This window comes from Lepisosteus oculatus, chromosome 2, assembly GCF_040954835.1.
Source record: "Lepisosteus oculatus isolate fLepOcu1 chromosome 2, fLepOcu1.hap2, whole genome shotgun sequence".
Lineage (NCBI taxonomy): Eukaryota > Metazoa > Chordata > Actinopteri > Semionotiformes > Lepisosteidae > Lepisosteus > Lepisosteus oculatus.
The window spans coordinates 75,975,513-75,993,410 of record NC_090697.1 but is presented as its reverse complement, the minus strand read 5'-3'; the positions used below and the strand labels follow the sequence as shown (position 1 = coordinate 75,993,410).

Genomic DNA, 17,898 nt, shown 5'->3' with positions numbered 1-17,898 from the left:
TCAGAGATGAAGCTACTGTGCCAACACACTGCCTACCAGTGTCACAGAAACGACTGCGCTGGCTTGGCGATTGTGAGGGATCTCCTGGACTGTTCAGAGGCTGTTGTCTCCAGGACTCCTTCATCTCAGTTTGTGTCTATTGTTATTGTAGTTTTGAAGTGGAAAGTCTGGTTCTTTAATTTTCTCATTGAAGTCAGCAGCATCCGTGCCCACAGGGAGAGCACACGAGAGAAAGAGAGAGAGAGCCTTCTGCTGCTGATGTAGGAAGAGGGAGAGAGTAGCTCTTTGTGCCTCTGTCACAGTGAGAGCAGGAGAGAGAGGAAGGGCGGAGGAGGAGGAGGAGGAGTACACTGGTCATCAGTGCTGTCACACACCCTGCAGGTCCAGCTCTCTGACGCGGGTCTGAGAGCCGTGCGCACTGGCTGACTCATGCCCTGCGACCGCTCAGAGTGATCAAGCTAGCGGTGTTGGAGCAGCCCGTGGACCTCACAGGACCCTCGCAGCGCTCCCCTCGACACTTCAGAGCCCCGAGTTGTGCATCGCAAGGCCCCGCTACTAGTGCTTGTGTCTGCTCAGTGGTGTCTCTTTCTGTCAGATTGACTGTGTTTAATGTTGGTTGATGGTTCAGAAGTTGTTGAAGTTTCAGGAAACGATGATGGCTGTTGGGGGTTCACATAGTGACAGTAGTTGGGGTTCAGGTAGTGACAGTAGTTGGGGTTCAGGCAGTGATGACAGTAGTTGGGGTTCAGGCAGTGACAGTTGTTGGGGTTCAGGCAGTGATGACAGTAGTTGGGGTTCAGGCAGTGACAGTTGTTGGGGTTCAGACAGCGATGCTGGTGAGTGGGGGGGGGGATTGTGTTTTTCATTGCTGGTGTGACAGGTATGATTATCAGTGTAAAAGGAGTGTCTGTACTGGGGCTAGCCCACCCCTGCTTTTGAAAATACATCTTTCATACAGCAGTGTAATTATTCTCAGCATTTAAACTAATGTAAAGCCAGCAATTTATGTACAGCAAGGCCAGGAACCTCTTAATAACCATTGGCAACAACTCCAAGACGTCAAAATAATGATGATAATGTATGATGCAGCTGTTCCTTAGGCGCGTGAGCAGCTCAGTCTCCATGGTAACCAGATGTATTATTGTACCGTCACGTGCGCGATGCGAAAGAGGGGGCAGCCTTCGCGAGGCATTGTGGGAAACGTAGTTTTTCCACTTTAACAGCGCCACACTGCGCTGTCAGTTATTCTTCGTAATTTTGCGGTTAGGATTACATGCATATCCTTTAAAAACACCACGGGTTGATTTATGTGTTATACTCGGGCGCGATTGCTTTCGTAGGACTGGAATCGGTACAGATTTGCAACAGAGATGAAGATGTCACTCAGACCTTTGAGCAAATTCCCATTTGCACAACGATGCGGCGCCTTTTCCTTTTTTTTTCTTAAAGAGGTTCCTAACAGCAAATGATACCGATACGTGGCGGGAATTATTCCACCACACGCGCCGGCTCCTGGGGTGACCTTGTTGCGTGTTGTGCTTAATTGGAGTAACTTTCACTTCACTGCCATCGCAGTTCAGTCAGAAAACGAGAGGACCCTTGAACGGCAGGCTTACGCGCGTCTGTAAAACCAAACACCGCAGCAGCCGAGACCAGAATCAAAGCAGACGCCGAGAACATCAGGAGCACTTCCAGCGTTCCCAGAAGTCCGCGTCCGAGCCCGTGCGGCCGGCGTGGAGCGAGCGAGCGAGCGAGCGCGCGCGGGCGTCGAGTCGCGGCTCCCGCGCGCTCCTGCCGGGGCGGCGCGCAAGGGGTTAAGGCGAGTGGGCTCGCGACTGTGTGTTGTGTTGCCGTGACTGCCGTGTCACACGGGCTCGAGCAGCCCGGAGACTGGAGGGGGGGGGGAATCAAACCGCCGCGCTGGTGTGGATCCGCGAGACCGGGAGAGCGCGAGGAGGAGGAGACGGGCTCTCCGCCGTTCCGTCGTCACGGAGAGAGTCAAGAGACACGGATTGTTATTATTATTATTATTATTATTATTATTATTACAAGGAAATAAAAAACAGACACTCACTGAAATAATCATCTACTGAAACAAGCAGCCAAAACAGGGAGGCAGAATGTGGTGTATTAACTGCGCGTCTGACAAGACTCCGGCAATCCTCCATAACAAGCTGGTATACTGGTAAGACTGTTTTCGTTTTTGTTGTTGTTGTTGTAAGGTAGAGTAAGTGCTTTATTCCCTAAACCTACACGTCCCTCTCCGCTCCTCTCTCCCTCTTCTCCACCTTTCTGCTCTGCCACGTCTGTCCTTTCCCTCTCCGTGTTTTCTGGCGATGGTTTTCTCCCAAAGTCTGCGGCTGAAACTTGTGGACCAACTGGGGGGGTCTGGTTTGGTCGTCTTGCGCTGCCGAGAGGAGCCCCCGTTTGTACTTCTCCCCACCTCCACCTCCACCTCCCCAAGCATGATCTTTATAAACCCTGGCCAGTTCACCACAGCACAGGGGAGGAGTGTGCCGCGATGTAAACGACAAGCGCCCTTTCGGTACAAGTAGAAGCTTTCCTGGCGCTCCGGCGCTTCAGAAGACGGTAGAATAAGGACTGGTGGGTGGGGGGGGGTGGGATAACACGACATCTCAAATAACGCGCGCACACACGCCGCGAACACGCAGGAACTGCGCCGGTGTCACTTCGTGTTAGGCTGAGGGAAGACGCCTACGGTACTGGCGCAGAAAACACGCGGGGAGGCTCTGCATACAGTACGTACAGTACAGCAGCAGTGTGGTCGGGGGGTGGCCGCTCGCCTTGCCCTGCTGGCCGGTGACTTCTGGGCGCAGGCTGGCGCTTCTGTACAGTAGTAGTAGCAGCAGCAGCCGTTGTAAGTCGTGCAGGTTGTGTGTATCTTGCCTGCCTGTAAACAAAGGCACCTGCTGGCCTTGTGGTGTCTTTCAGCATCAACCCCCCCCCCCTCTTGGGGACCTCGTGACTCTCACTCAGGGCACCAGCCCGTTTTGGCCGCGGCTTTTCCGAAATGGAACCTTTTTCCCAGTCTTCCGAGACTCCTCCGTGCTTCCAGCCCTGCTGACTAACCCTCTCCGCTTCCCTGAGCTGCCAAGCCAGGGGTGACCCTCCTGCCTGTGATTGGACCCGGCTGAGCTGCCTAGGAGCACGACTCTTCAGTTCCAGGAGGAGCTGCTTAAGAGTGACCGTGTTAACTTCACATCCTGGCTTTTGGCAGTGTCTCTAGAAGCTGTTGACTCTGAAGAGCCGGTAATGATATATAATTACATGCCATTCGGATTGTTAGCTTGTGTGCCATCCCAGTTTTGCACATGTATACATACGAATGCTCCCATGCACCTCTGCATGGCCCGTGGCAGGAGGACACGTTGTGGAGCCCGCTGGTGAAGCTGGGTGCCGCTGGGAAGCAGACGTGCGTCCGAGTTCTTCAAGGTTGTTGTCAGTGTAAAAACAAAACCATAAGGAATCAGACTGAGTGGGCTGCTCGGTGTGATTGCTTTGTTGCGGTGCGCAAGTGTGGGAGAGAGAGAGAGACTCCTAGTTCTCCTCAAACCTGCGGTGGCTGAAGAGCCTGAGACTGTGACATCAGAGACATCTGGGCTCCGCTAATTAACTCCGCTAATTCAGTCTGGTACCTGAGGAGGCTGTGCCAGAAGACGAGACTGTGTGAATTCTAAGGACTGTAGGTGGCCGCCCCCTTGCGGGGACAAAGACTTTGTTCTGTGCCCTTTTACTCTGTGTGCGTCTGCGTACCTGCATTATTCATCAAGAGCCCCGTCACTGGCGCAGGGGTTCGGGGAGTTCGATTTGCTCCTGGACAAGGCTCGCCGGGTTTCCAAAGGCCTGTGTCAAACGTTGCGGGGAAGTCAATGAAGCTTGAAGCAAGGAAGGATAAGACAAAGACAAAGTGTAATCCTTGCTTTCCTCTTGTTATGACCGGAATCCAGCCTTTTAGGAATTAGTCTTGAGTTCGTGGAAGTGGGCGGCGATGGGCTGGCGTCCCATCCAGGGTTACCCGGCCTGGTGCCTGTTGCTCGCCGGGACGGGCTCGGTGCCGTACCGGAGAAAGCGGACAGGAAATGGATGGATGGGTGGATAGAAGAAGTGGGACAGGTTTTGCGCTGAAGGAAAACAGCCTGGAAAATCTCCTCATAATTGTCATTTCCTGAGCCCACAGCCTAATTTGTTGTGCAGCTTTGGCAGGAGTGATATAATAGTTGGGAGGGGTGAGAGCAATTAAGAGAAATGACAGATGGAAGATGAAGAAAGCTGCCTGGACGGCGTCTTGCGTCCGTTTCCTTTATCAGAAGCACGAGTGGGAGAACGGCTTGCTGGGTCCACCTGTGGCTTTAACCCCTGAAAGAGTCGCAGGGTGGGGTTCGGGTCGAACCTCGGCGGCTTTTGGTTCCGGACCGCGGCGACCGGAAAGCGAACGGAAAGCGGCACCGCAGGAGGTCCCCCTCGCCCCCGCGAGCCCCGGACGCGGGCGCTCGTGGTCGAGCACGCCCCCGTGTTGCCGCTGTTCCCCGAGGGTGCCCTGCGGCCCGCCGATCCGTCCTGTTGCGGGCGGGGAGGGCCCGGGGGCTGGGAGGGGGGGCCCCGAGGGACAGGCCCGGCGGAATGCGTGCTGCTCGTGTCAGCGGCCCCGACAGGCCTGGGGCTGTCGCCACCTTTAAACCTTTCTCACACCTCTGCCTGTAGTCGGGAAGGCCACGTGACTGGCTGTTGCCTCGAACTGTGGATCTCTCTTCAGGGGCAAATCGCAGGTGAGGCACTGCTGTCGTACCCTTGAGCAAGGCGCTATCTCAGTACCACAGATGCACTAGTACCCAGACTGTTCCAGGGCTCTAAATGGGTGTCAATGAGAGTAAACTTGGAATGAAGTGTCAGTCAAATACGTAGGTAGTACTGAGACCTGGGTTTTCGACCTTATGAGCACAAGAAGGCTTGTGTAACACACCGAGCCACTGGACCGTCTTTTATTCCTGCTATTAAGCACTGGGCTTATTCCCTGTATCGGTTTAGATCGGTTTGAGGTCCCAAAAATTTAAATTGCAGCAAGCTGAGCAGTGCCACCCAAATCAGGATGCTAATCTAATTGTAAGTGATCTTCATTCGACAACGTTTGATGTGTTTTGTTTTTTTTCCCCAATTTAAGTATCATACAATAAGGCCTATTCTGTTCTAACAGCCAGGCTGTGTGCACAGCTGTCCCGGGACGCTTCCTGTCAGGCCAGTGTTTCACATCAATATTCTTCCCCCAGACGCTTCCTGTCAGTCCACTGTGAGGAGTCTGTTTCCAGGCTGTTTGTACCAGAGCAGGACTGAGAGCAGCCCTGGCAGGAGCACGTTTCAATTGATACAGAACAGGCGCCTGAGGCGCACATTAACCGGCGAACCCAGTCAGCCGTCCCTCAGAGCCCTGGGGCCACATCTGAACGGGAGAAAACTAGCCATGTGTTGCCACTGCATCTCTCAGAATGAATACTGCAGCAACGTCTGAAACACAGCAGGACGTCCCTGAATTTCTGAATTACGATTTAACCCTTGTACTCGGAGAGCCTGTCTGATGGCCTTGCAGCTCAGAGTTGAGTAAAAGAGTCTCTTGAAATACGAGCTTGTCTTGCCAAATTGGTAGAGGACACTGCGAACCCAGACTAGTTAAGGAATCCCAGATTCTCCCATCTGGCCCTGACTAACATAGCATCAGCAGTGCTAGAGTGCGGTTTGTTAACTTTTTTTACATGCTGTACAGAGCCTGAATTCCTTTCTCCCTCATTGTCTGGTGTCACTGTTTTCAGTACCGATTTACACAGGAAACAGTTGTTGTAAACAGCAGCCAGGAGTAATTTATGTTTCCAAAAACACAAAATGCTGGATTTCCTCCACAGATTCTGTGCCAAAAACCCCCCTTGTGCTTTTTTCACCCTTGTAGTTGTTTTCTTTTTTATTTCAACTCTGAGCAAAATTAGAACTGTCCTTTTTCCGAAGGAGCCCCCGGGAGGTTGCCTAGAGACTGTGGCATGGTTGCAGCTGGCCCCCAGTCTCACTCTGCCGACCTGGAGCCAGGCCCCTGTCTGTCGCGGGGGTCCGGCTTGGGGCCCCTTGTTTGTGGGAGGGAATGAAAGTGCCATGACTTGCAGAAAGGAACAGAAAGCTCTGTCCTGCTCCGTCACAAACCCCTATGGGCCCGTTTCTCCGGCGCTCCAGTATTCCTGAAGAGGCCTTCGCCGGCAGAGGAATGGGCTTTCCCAAGGTGATGATCTGGGTCCTGGGCTTCCCGATTCCTCCTGGCCAGGGTGGCGAAGGAGCAGTGTCCGCCCGGAAATGTCACGGAGAGACACGCAGACACACTGGCAGCATGTGTGGTTTTCATGACAGTACAGCAGGAGAATAGGAGAATACAGCAGGACTACAAGAGGCAGTCCTCAGTCAGTTTGGCTAGAGTGACACGTTCTATAGAAAGCATGACTTTGTTTTTAAAGTATTGCCACAGGTGTGCCTTGCAGTTCCAACATAAAAAGGCGGTGATCACTGTAACCTCTGTATCTCTCGGTTCAAGTTCAGTGCAAAATGGAGTCCTTTAATCCTTAGGGGGACTTCAATGTGTGACCCCTCGCTTACAGAGAGCTGCGGGGCGCAGAAACGCAGTCACAGACAGTCGCAGAAGAGGATCCTAGGTTTCATTTTAATTACATCTATAAAAATCAGACAGTAAAAGTCAAGTACAGTGCCAGCTGACCTCCGTTCTCCGCACCAATTCTATTATAAATGCCCCTTTTGTTTTCCCTAATTGACTTGTCTGTTCGCGAGTGCTAAAATGAGATTGCAGTGCACTGCCAACTTATCTCGGGAGAGTAATTTTTCTTAAAAGGCAGCTGGAGACACGCAGCGAAGTGAAGGCGCTCTGATTAAAGAGGCTGTCGGTCGTATTTTAAATTCATGGCTCTGATGCCTGCACTGTGGGACAAAGCCTGGGAGATAAAAAAAAAAAAGTGGGATCCTGCTTTCGAATGTTTTTTCGGGGAACAGTTTATGTCTCGGGGTTCTGGTTCTGGGGTTCTGCGTGGGGCTGACCACTCCCCAGAATCTTGTCTGAACCCCTAGTCGTTCTACAGCGTCACAAAACCAGCTAGTGGCTGCCGGTGAGGCATTAACTTTTAATAGTTTCTCCATCTTTCCATGTGGGATCCCTGCCTCTCTTATGTAACTGTGGTTGAAATGCTGAGATCATTCAGCCTTAAAGGGAACAGTTGTTAGCAGTCACGATACAGAAATGCTTTGGAAAAGCATTTTTTCCGGTGTCTTATTACTTAAATTTAAGGACGTAAAATGTAATACATTATGCATAGGAATGAAGCAAGCTGTTCCTACAGGAGTAATAGCTTAGAGGGGATTAGTAAGGCTTTGAGCTTCCAGCATGAGGTCCCAGAATCTGAGCTGGGCCTAATGTCTGCCTCTTCAGTGTATTACAATGTGTTACATTTTATGTTCTAGCACTGGTCCCGAAGAGCCACGGGACCTTCTGATATTCATCTGAACCAGCTTCCAATTGGCTTTTGTAGTCCAATTCTGTAGTGACTGTCTCTAGAAGACACCTATAGTATCAACCAAAATGAGTGTGGCTCTCGTAACCGGGGCTTAGAGAACTTGCTAGAACGGACTAGCGTGCCCGGTAGAGGTCTCTTTACCTACAGACTCCACTCTCAGGAAGCTTATTGTGATGTACCTCAGTAAACGTATGATAATCTGAGACAGATCACAGTGAAAACATGGGAAACATGTTAAAATACAATACTCCTGTCTTCCAATGTCCCTCCCTGTATTGGGAGACTGTTGTAAAGCAAAGTAAACAGTATATGGACGAGGAAAGAAATGTTTTAGTAAACTGTAGTATTATTGTGTGCTCCTTGGGAGAGGCCTGACTGTGTCACACGCGAGCCCTGCTCTGCCCTTCCGCGGGTGATTATACCAAGCGCTCTTGACTTCCCCTGCAGTGTTTGTGTCTGTTTTGTACAAGAATAACCAGCTCAGGAGTTTTGAAGATTGCAGCGGTCAGAACGAGTCTGTCCCGAGGTCAGACCAGCACGCTCTGTGTACGGAGTCAGAGTGGGTCAGAGTGGGTCAGAGTGTGTCGGGACTGGGTTGCGTGGGGGTGTGTGTGTGTGTGTGCGCGTGTGCGAACAGTATACAGTACATATACTGTATCACGGCCTCCCCCTGGTGTGACCTGACTCATCAGCTGCTGCCCGTCCTTCCTCCTGGCCTCTTAGTGCTGCTGTCAGATTCAGTCTGGACCAGTTATCGGAACAGGCAGTTCACGCACAGATAAACAATCAATGAGCTCCCCCTGGGCCACACAGCCAGACTACGGAGCTCCCAGGGCCGGAAGCGCAGACTTCTGGCTGCTTTGTAAAAGAAAAAAATGTTGTTGTTGTTGTTGTTTTTCCAGTTAAACATGGAAATGGTTTGGACTTTCGGCTGGGCCTTTCTTGGAAGTGGAAAGCACGATTTGCACTGGAGCATATAGTTTCAGAAGCTGTTCTGCGCTCTTCTGTGCAAACACGGAGCTTCAAGATGGCTCAGAGCTAATACACAGCAACTGTTCAGATTGGCACGGTAGCACCAGGATTAAAATCTGTAGCTCCCAGAATGTAAAACTCGGGTGTTACATTGACGCTACTGAAGCACTTTGTTCACCTTGGCTGTGGGGGAGCCGTTTCTCTGCTCAAGCGCGGTTAAAGCGCTTTTACATGAGCTTAAACTTTTTTTCCAAGTAAACACTGAAGGTCGGCGATGCTTTCTGCCTCCCGTTTGTGACGTCGTAGTCAACGTGTTTTACAGCAGGAGTGAGAGGGACGATCTAGGTGCAAGAAGCCGAACTGGCAGTCGAGCAATATGTGTGAGATTTGCTTTTTTTGGCACGGTTGACCTTTTCAAGTTGCACATGAAAAGTCTGGTTATTCTGTGCAGTAAATAAAATTCAGAATGACGAGGCTCGTCATGAGTGAGTGTCCGCTTGTCTTGTTAGGGTCCTGTTGCTCTGGTGTGGCTCTTTTCCACTTGTGTTAATTAAACAGGATTTTCCCTGGGACTCAGATAACAAGGCTGTGTGTGTCCAGACTTTTACTGATATTTAATTAACACTCGTTCAATTAATCACACTACATTATCAAGCGTGTTGCATCCTGCAGCACTTGTTTGAAAGCTGCTGGGTGAAATATCAAAGACGCGTGACCCAGATCTGCAGAAATTAAGCCTGCCTGGGCTTGGCCTTCATGTCCTGTGTAGAGCACTGTGTTCGGTAACGGCGCACGGTTCAGATACTGAAAATAACGGCCTGACAGGTTTGTGTCTGAAGTGTCATGGCTGCCAGTGCTTTGTTCTGGGCCTAAGTACAGGACTTGTACGCGGGCCTGGAGCCTGTGTAGGGCTTCTATAAATGTGCCTGTGTTCACTTAAGTGCTTGGGCAAACTGCTTTACACATACAAGCTTTGGAGCCTCAGCGTGTGACTCCTGTGTTGTGCACAGATCTTCTGCAGATATTGAACATTCGGTATCTGGCTTGTGGGGACGCAAAACCCTTTCTGACATGGATTGACAGGCTTATCTGAGGATCGGGGATTACCGCAAAATAAATCCTGAATAGTAAACGTGTTTTTTTTTTCCTGTATCCTTTTGAAAACGATACAAAAATGTATAATGTGTGAAGGGGTTTGTAAGAAGACCAGGGGTAGGGATGTTCTCCAGCTATAGAAGTGTGTCTGTCTTTCATGCTCATCTTTTTTGAGCTGGCGTGTCCGCGTTTCTGTTACCGCGAGCAGTCGTGCCATAGTTGCCGTCTGCTGTACAGTAGCTGCGCTTCGTTCTGCTGTATTATCTACACCCCAAGCGTCTGTGTCTCCCTTCCCTTTTCGTCTTCTCCCTGTCACATTCCTTTCCCCTCCCTGCCTCCCTCGCTTCAGCTGAGCCCGAACTCAGGAAATCGCAGCTGCGTGGTGATGAGAGCCCTAGGAAGAGAGACGAGAGGCAGGAGAGGGAGTGAGGGCGAGAGGGGAGAGACTGGGACTGGGGAGATTTGACAGAGAGGCAGTCTGACTGTTTTGAAAAAGTTTCTGTCACTTTTTTCTTGACTGATCTTTCTTGCTGTCTTTTTTTTTTTGTGGTGGGAATTAATTTGCCACTCTGCCTAGCTGGAGTTCTGCAAGAAACGTCAAGGCCTGCACCCTCATCTCTCACTCCTACGTACTGCAGGTTCTCTCCTCCTCTTCCTTCCCTGAAAGCAGACAGCTATGCCTGAGCTGTGCTCTCTTTGTGGCACAACTTCCAGCCGTAACAGAAAATATCCAGATTTGAAGAGCCAAATAATAAATAAAACCAGTTTAAAGTTCATTCTCAAACTGCTGACCACACTGCTCATAGACCTCCAGCGGGGATCGTCATAGCAAGGCCAGGATATTAGAACCCTGAGTAATGTTCCTTAATAACTGCGAGACGTGGTGGCAGATGGACTGAGTGGGGCTATGTCCCTGAGGTGTAGCGTTGATAAATAGCAAGATATGTTTTTAAAATGTTTTTTTTTTATTTAAATACCGCTTATTTCATCTTTCCCTCGTATTGCAGGATATGTAGCTTTTGGAATATTTCGGTTTCCTTAGAAAATATTTGTTGTTGTAGTGCTTGAGGTTAGTGGAAAGTCCGTAGGGATAGTGCAGAACCTCCCAGAGAGATTAATACAGGTGAAATGTGTTGTTGCCAGGCTGGCGTTACTCATCGTTATCTCTGGAAGCGACAGGGAGAGGGACACAAGCAGACTGCTGCATCTCCATACGGTATCCCTTCCCTGTGCCGCTTGTGGCACGGGCCTTGAGCCCGCAGCAGCCCTGAAGCAGGCAGGGAGGGGCTGAGAGCGAGGAAGGGAGGGAGGGGACAGAGGGGCTCGAGGGAGGAAGAGAGAGAGGGGGAGAGCAGTGGGCAGGAGTGCCTGTCGTTGCTCTTTCATTTCGTTTTGGTTTAAATTATTGAGGGAAAGGGGGGAAAAAAAAAGAAAGAAAGAGAGAGCCTGGGCGAGATGGACACGTCGGTAATTTCTCTGGCTGCGGGTGCTGCTGTTTCCTCGAGGGGAATGAAGAGGCTGAGAGAGAAAACGGAGAGTGCAGGGAGGATTAAGTAAACGAGAGTGACAAAAAGGCGGCGTACCCAGGAGGGGCAGATTCTGTCACTGTCTGTTGTCGCTGTGTGGGGTGATCTGTTTTGTTTTTCTGGGAGAGACTTAGTGGAGCTGTTGCCACTGAATTTGTTTGTAGTTACCAGCTCCCCGCTGTGAATAGATGTGTTCTGCCTCCTCCCAGGGAGCAGGGAGAGAGAGCGGACGGCTGTGTTGTTTCTGAGTGCTGGTGTGTGTGTTTTTCCTGTGCCACTGCCGCTGTTGGGGCTGCTGTCCCAAACTCCGGACTTTGGCTTCTGAGAGGCTTCCCCTGGCCATCCCAGGGACATGTGACCTGAGCACACAGACAGGCAGGAGGGCCGGGCAGGGCCGGGCAGGGCAGGGCAGGTGTGTGTGTGTCAGTATGTCTGTGGCAGACCGTGTGTGACGGGCTGTTCTTCCGACTCTGCGCTGTACCCTGCCTCGCCATGTGGACGTCTAGGAGATGCAGACTACCTCGGAGGGCACGACTGTACATGTGAGTGAGAGACCAACAGGAAAGGACAGAGGGAGGGAGAGGGGGAGGTGATACTCAGAGGGAATGGGTTTTGAAAAGTCTGTCTCTCTGAGCTAACTGTGTGCGTACCGGAAGTGATTTACAGGAATGTGGTAAATACAAACTGAGGAAGCACAAAGTTGTTTACGGATTACGTAAAGTCCATGAGTTTTGGACCCTTTTGCAATGCTGAAAATTAACCTCAAAAACAGACGCTCTGCAAGAAGCTCGATTGGTTGCCTGGCTTCTATCTGATTTTCCGTGACTGCTTTCATCTTTTTTCTGTCAATCTGACCAAAAGGCTTGTAACGGCGCTACAGGCCTTTTTCCAGGAGGTGCTTTCCAGCTGACTGATGCCCTGGGAGCTGCAGCGAACTGTTGCTCTTGAGGCTCACTGTTCCCGGTGTTTATTTTTGACTGATGATTCACTGGCCTCTGGATCTGTTAAAGAAAGCCTGTCGGGCTCTCGGCTGTCCTCTCTCAGATTGCTGTAGCCGAACCAGCTCAATTCTGACCAAAAATGTGTTGTTATCCAGCTTAAATGAAATGGTATTCATGTGTGTTTTGGTCTTTTACCACGTGGTGTGTTAAACGGATGACTCTCCCCCCCCCTCCTTATCCCCTCTCTCCCTGTGACTGCAGCGTGGAGGGGGAGCCCCAGAGCGCAGAGCCGGGCAGTTTCTCCGACAGCCCGTGCAGCCAGGGCCCGTACCGCGGCGAGCGCTACGACAGCGGGCCCCCGGCAGCCCCCAGCCCCAGCCTGACCTGGGCCCAGCGCACCCGGCACCAGCCCGCCAGCCTGGCCCTGCGCAAGCAGGAGGAGGAGGAGAACAAGCGGTGCAAGGCCCTGTCCGACAGCTATGAGCTCTCCACCGACCTGCAGGACAAGAAGGTGACGCGGCCGCTCCCCCCCGCGCGGCGCGGGCCGCCAGCCCCACGCCCGACCCGCGGCCTGAGTGTGTTCACCCGCCCTCTCTCCCTCGCCGCAGGTGGAGATGCTGGAGAGGAAGTACGGCGGGTACTTCCTGAGCCGGCGGGCGGCGCGCACCATCCAGACGGCGTTCCGGCAGTACCGCATGAACAAGAACTTCCAGCGCCTGCGCAGCTCGGCCTCCGAGAGCCGCATGTCCCGCCGCATCATCCTGTCCAACATGCGGCTGCAGTACTCGTTCGACGACCGCGAGCAGCAGCGGCAGGCGCAGGGCTACCACGCCCACCCGCACGCGCACCCGCACCCCCTGGCCTCCTCCAACCCCGAGCTCGACAGCTGCAGCCCCCCCTGCGCACAGGGGGGCGCCGGCGAGTACCGCGGGGAGCCCACCGACCTGGAGGACTCCTTTTCCAAACAGGTGAGGAGAGGGAGGGAGGAGAAGGGAGGGGGTGGAGAAAAAGACAGGGAAGGAGAAGGGGGGCGAATGAAGTAAACAGATACAGGTGGTCCCCAAAATATGTTGGGGTTAGGGTCCAGATATGTGCAACGTATAGCAAAACAAAACCTGAAAGGGATTTTTTCCCCTTAAGAATAATGTAAATATGGAGGGTTCAGGACCTTAAGAGTAAAAGATTTACTCAGTGACTTATAGTTGGGGGTTTTCTCATAAGACATGATAGAATAGAGTCAGGTGAGGGACAATGAGTTAGATTGTGTGCTTCACTTGTAGGTAACAAAATATACTTCAGAGGGTCCCATTTCAAGTCCAGGTTAAGTGTCCGAAATAATGCAACTTAGGGGAGTTAATATTCATAAGGAATAAGGTGATCAGCTTGAGATGAGTTCCCAACAGTTCAGACATGGGTATGTACATTTAAAGTGCCTATAACCCATAAAAAAGCAATAGCAATAAATAGCTTTCCACCTCCTTTGGAAATAGTGGTCTCGTGAAAATCAGCCATTCTCTGCTTGGGGGCAGATTTTTTCCACACGTGGGTCGTGCAGTTCAAGGGATCGATCAGACCCTGATCCACTGGTTGGATCAGCGACGTACTGCTGGGGCCTAACGATCCACAGTCTGAGTCGAGGGTAACAGCACTGTCTACAAGCAGAAGAATGTCTGATGTTAGATTTTGCTCTTCATGGTATTTATTAATTTCTGGAACAAAATCGCCCATAGACCACCTACGTTGCCGGCTTTTAAAAACGATATAATTGTGGGGATTTCCTATGGCCTTAGTTCCTTAGTTCATCAACGGCATAAGTGTGAAATAAATGGGACAACTTATTATAGGGATCGCTTGTTTACAGAGGGGGGAGACCTGGGGGATCCTCGACATTTCATTCGGAGTTTATTTAACTCATTTACTGTATTTAAGTTACTTTCTGAGCGTGTAAATACGGTGCTAGCTGTGTTAACGACTGCTGCAGTATCGCTAAAACAGGAATAAAAATCAAACGGGCTTCTCTGCTCAACCGAAATCCCCCCTGGAGTGTTTCAAATGAAATTGCCTGCGTCGCTGTGGAAGCACTCGATGAAGAGGCATCAGGCATCAATGGGCCGGACCGGACTGAACCCGTCTTGCTTTCTCCTGGTCAGTCTTTCTGTTTTCACTGACCCCATCTCTCTCCCCCTCTCCCGCTCTCCCCCTGTCCTCCTCTCCCCCTCCCTCTCTCTCTCTCCAGGTGAAGTCTCTGGCCGACTCCATCGATGACGCCCTCACCTGCCGCCCGAGCCGCCCGGACTCCCACGAGGGCAGTGGGGACGGGGGCCTGGAGGGCGAGGATTTTGGGGAGTGCATGTGGGGAGGGGGGGGGGGCAGCACCCCCTCGTCCCGGAGAGGAGGGCCCGGCGGGGAGCGGGGCGCGGGGGGCGGGCCCCTGGCTATGCACGAGGACAGCACGGCCACCTCCTACAGCGACGTCACACTCTACATGGACGACGGCCTGCCCTCCTCGCCCCTGTCCCTGGACCGAGCCCCCAGCAGCACCGACACGGAGTACTGGGGGATGGGGGGGGGCGTGGGGGGCCGCGAGGACAGCCGGGACACGGAGGGGGGCGGCAGCAACAACAGCCGGCGCAGCACCCCCTGCACGGAGTGCCGGGACTACCGCCTGCGCGGGGCGCACCTCCCCCTGCTCACCATCGAGCCCCCCAGCGACAGCTCCGTGGACATGAGCGACCGCTCAGACCGCGGCTCGCTCAGCCGCCAGCTCATCTACGAGCAGGAGCCCGGGGGGGCCGGAGGCGGGGGAGGGGGCGGCGGGGGCGGGGGGGGCTCCCCTCAGGGAACCCTCAAACACAACCCCAACAACAGTGGGGTGCGCCCGTCCGCGGCCCAGGGCCAGACCCGGACCCAGGGCCGCCCGCATCCCCACCCGCACCCCCACCACCACCCCCACCATCACCACCAGTACCCCGACCCGCCCTCTTCCGCGGGGCCCCAGCCCCCCACCCCCGTCGCTGCGGCGCCGCCGGGAGGGGGCCTGGGGAACAGCATGTCGGCCCTGAACTCGGGATCGGGGGAGCCGTGCTGCTCCGACGGGGATAACGACTCCCTCAACAGCACCACCAACTCCAACGAGACCATCAACTGCAGCTCCGGCTCGTCGTCCCGGGACAGCCTGCGCGAGCCCATGCCCCCGCTGGGCAAGCAGACCTACCAGCGGGAGAGCCGGCACAGCTGGGACTCGCCCGCCTTCAACAACGACGTGGTGCAGAGGAGGCAGTACCGCATCGGGCTCAACCTCTTCAACAAGTCAGTGCGGGCCGGGCCGGGCCGGGCTGGGCGGGGAGGCAGAGTGTGTGCGCTCGGGGCGGGGGCAGCTCCACGGGCAGCCCCCTCAAATGAGAGGCAGGGAGGAGTATGATTGGGTGTTCTGTTAAATTCCCTGGGTCTGAGGCTAGCGAGGGCGCGTGTCTGTGTACGTCCGTTTGTGTGCTCTCAGTGGAGTAGCAGCGCACAGTAACACGGCAAGTTCGCCGGGTGTGTGTATTAACCCCACACCGCCTTTCTCTCCCCTCTTCTGTCTCGCTCTCTTGTCTGCCCCCCGCCGCGCGCAGGAAGCCGGAGAAGGGGATCCAGTACCTCATCGAGAGGGGCTTTGTGTCGGACACCCCCGTGGGGATCGCCCGCTTCATCCTGGAGAGGAAGGGCTTGAGCCGGCAGATGATCGGGGAATTCCTGGGCAACAGGCAGAAACAGTTCAACAAGGATGTGCTGGAGTGAGTGACGAAGAGAGGGGGATATTGTGTTGTAATCTAAGCGTCTTCTGCACACTGTGAATGCAGAACACAAGTGCTTTGGCAATGCCTGTGTAGCATTACCTGTCTTGCTGGAGAAGCTGGTTTGAGGGAATGTGAGAGGTGAAACGGGGGATGGAAGGGAGGGAGAGTGAGAGAGGGATGGAGGACATTAACCGCATCATAATCCTATGTTTCTCCATGCCACGCCCCTCTCCCCTGTGCTCAGATGTGTGGTAGATGAGATGGATTTCTCTGGGATGGACCTGGACGATGCCCTCAGGAAGTTCCAGGCTCAGATCCGAGTGCAGGGGGAGGCGCAGAAGGTGGAGCGGCTCATCGAGGCCTTCAGGTCGGTCAGCGCTGTTGTGCGTGTCTGCCTGTGCGTGTCTGTTTGTCTGTCCATATGTCTGTGTGTGTGTGTCATTGCGTGTCTGTCTGTCTGAGTATGTTTGTATGCTTAGTTGTCTCTTCTGTCTGTCTTGTCTCTGTGTTTTTCTCTGGTTCTGTGCAGCTTTCTGCCGGACTATCATTCGCCTTTCTGTCGTCTTTTCCTTCCTGTTTGCCTGTTTCTGATGTTTTGCCTCTATTTGTGTGTCTCTGTCCATCTGTATAGTTTTGCCTCTGTCTTTCTTTTTCTTTTTTCTCTGTCTGAATGTCTTTTCCCTAATTTTTTGTCTCGGAATGCTTGCTTCTATAATCTCCTTTCTACCACGGAGGAGCAGCACCAGCGTCAGTGCTGCTGTCTCTGACCCACTCTCTCCGAGTATAACACCGCGTCTAGTGTGTTTTACAGCTCTGCGCCTTTACCTGTTGCTGCCTGTCTCTCTCTCTGTCCCAGTCAGCCGTGCTGAGTCAAGCCCCAGTCTCTCCCTCTCTCTGCAGCCAGCGGTACTGCGTGTGTAACCCAGCCTTGGTGCGGCAGTTCCAGAACCCAGACACCATCTTCATCCTCGCCTTCGCCATCATCCTCCTGAACACCGACATGTACAGCCCAAACGTCAAGGCGGAGCGCAAGATGAAGCTAGAAGACTTCATCAAGAACCTCAGGGGTCAGTTCGCATTGTAATCAGAACCCTTCCTCCCTGACCAGCTCACTCTCTTTCTCAGATTTTAGACTGATCCAGTCCTCGCTCCTCCTCCGTCTCACTCTCTCTTCCTCTGTGACCTCCACTCTTCAGCCTCCGTCTGTTTCTCTCTCTCCAGGTGTTGACAACGGCCAGGATATTCCCCGGGATATGTTAGTGGGAATCTACCAACGAATCCAGAAGTGGGAGCTGCGTACCAATGATGACCATGTGTCCCAGGTCCAGGCTGTGGAGAGAGTCATTGTGGGCAAGAAACCTGTGAGTCTCCACTGCAGCAAACACTCTGTCATACACTATACTCTGCTATACTCACTCTCTGCTGTAATACACTCACTGTCATACACTATACTCTGCTATACTCACTCTCTGCTGTAGTACACTCACTGTCATACACTATACTCTGCTATACTCACTCTCTGCTGTAGTACTCTCACTGTCATACACTATACTCTGTTATACTCACTCTCTGCTGTAATACACTCAGTCATACACTATACACTGTTATACTCACTCTCTGCTGTAGTACACCCACTGTCATACACTATACTCTGTTATACTCACTCTCTGCTGTAATACACTCACTGTCATACACTATACTCTGCTATACTCACTCTCTGCTGTAGTACTCTCACTGTCATACACTATACTCTGTTATACTCACTCTCTGCTGTAATACACTCAGTCATACACTATACACTGTTATACTCACTCTCTGCTGTAATACACTCACTGTCATACACTATACTCTGCTATACTCACTCTCTGCTGTAATACACTCACTGTCATACACTATACTCTGCTAAATTCACTCAGCTACTATACTCTGTTATATGACATGACAGTGACTATACTCTGTTATACTCACTCTCTGCTGTAATACACTCAATGTCATACACTATACTCTGTTATAC

General features: G+C 52.5%; 1 protein-coding gene across 6 annotated transcripts in view; it reads left to right on the top strand.

Annotated features, from left to right (window-relative positions):
- LOC107077936 (IQ motif and SEC7 domain-containing protein 2-like) overlaps positions 1-17,898 on the top strand; it is a 91,786-nt gene that overhangs the window by 58,713 nt on the left and 15,175 nt on the right. For 4 of the 6 annotated variants that reach the window (XM_069183982.1, XM_069184003.1, XM_069183992.1 and 1 more), the window contains 7 exons: positions 12,367-12,616; positions 12,714-13,073; positions 14,342-15,414; positions 15,720-15,881; positions 16,129-16,251; positions 16,785-16,951; positions 17,106-17,245. In XM_069183982.1, coding sequence (XP_069040083.1) covers positions 12,367-12,616; positions 12,714-13,073; positions 14,342-15,414; positions 15,720-15,881; positions 16,129-16,251; positions 16,785-16,951; positions 17,106-17,245 — 2,275 coding nt within the window. Of the gene's footprint in view, positions 1-1,192; positions 2,186-10,651; positions 11,707-12,366; positions 12,617-12,713; positions 13,074-14,341; positions 15,415-15,719; positions 15,882-16,128; positions 16,252-16,784; positions 16,952-17,105; positions 17,246-17,898 lie in introns of those variants that run through there. The other 2 variants (XM_069183999.1, XM_069184001.1) reach the window with 2 other exon arrangements.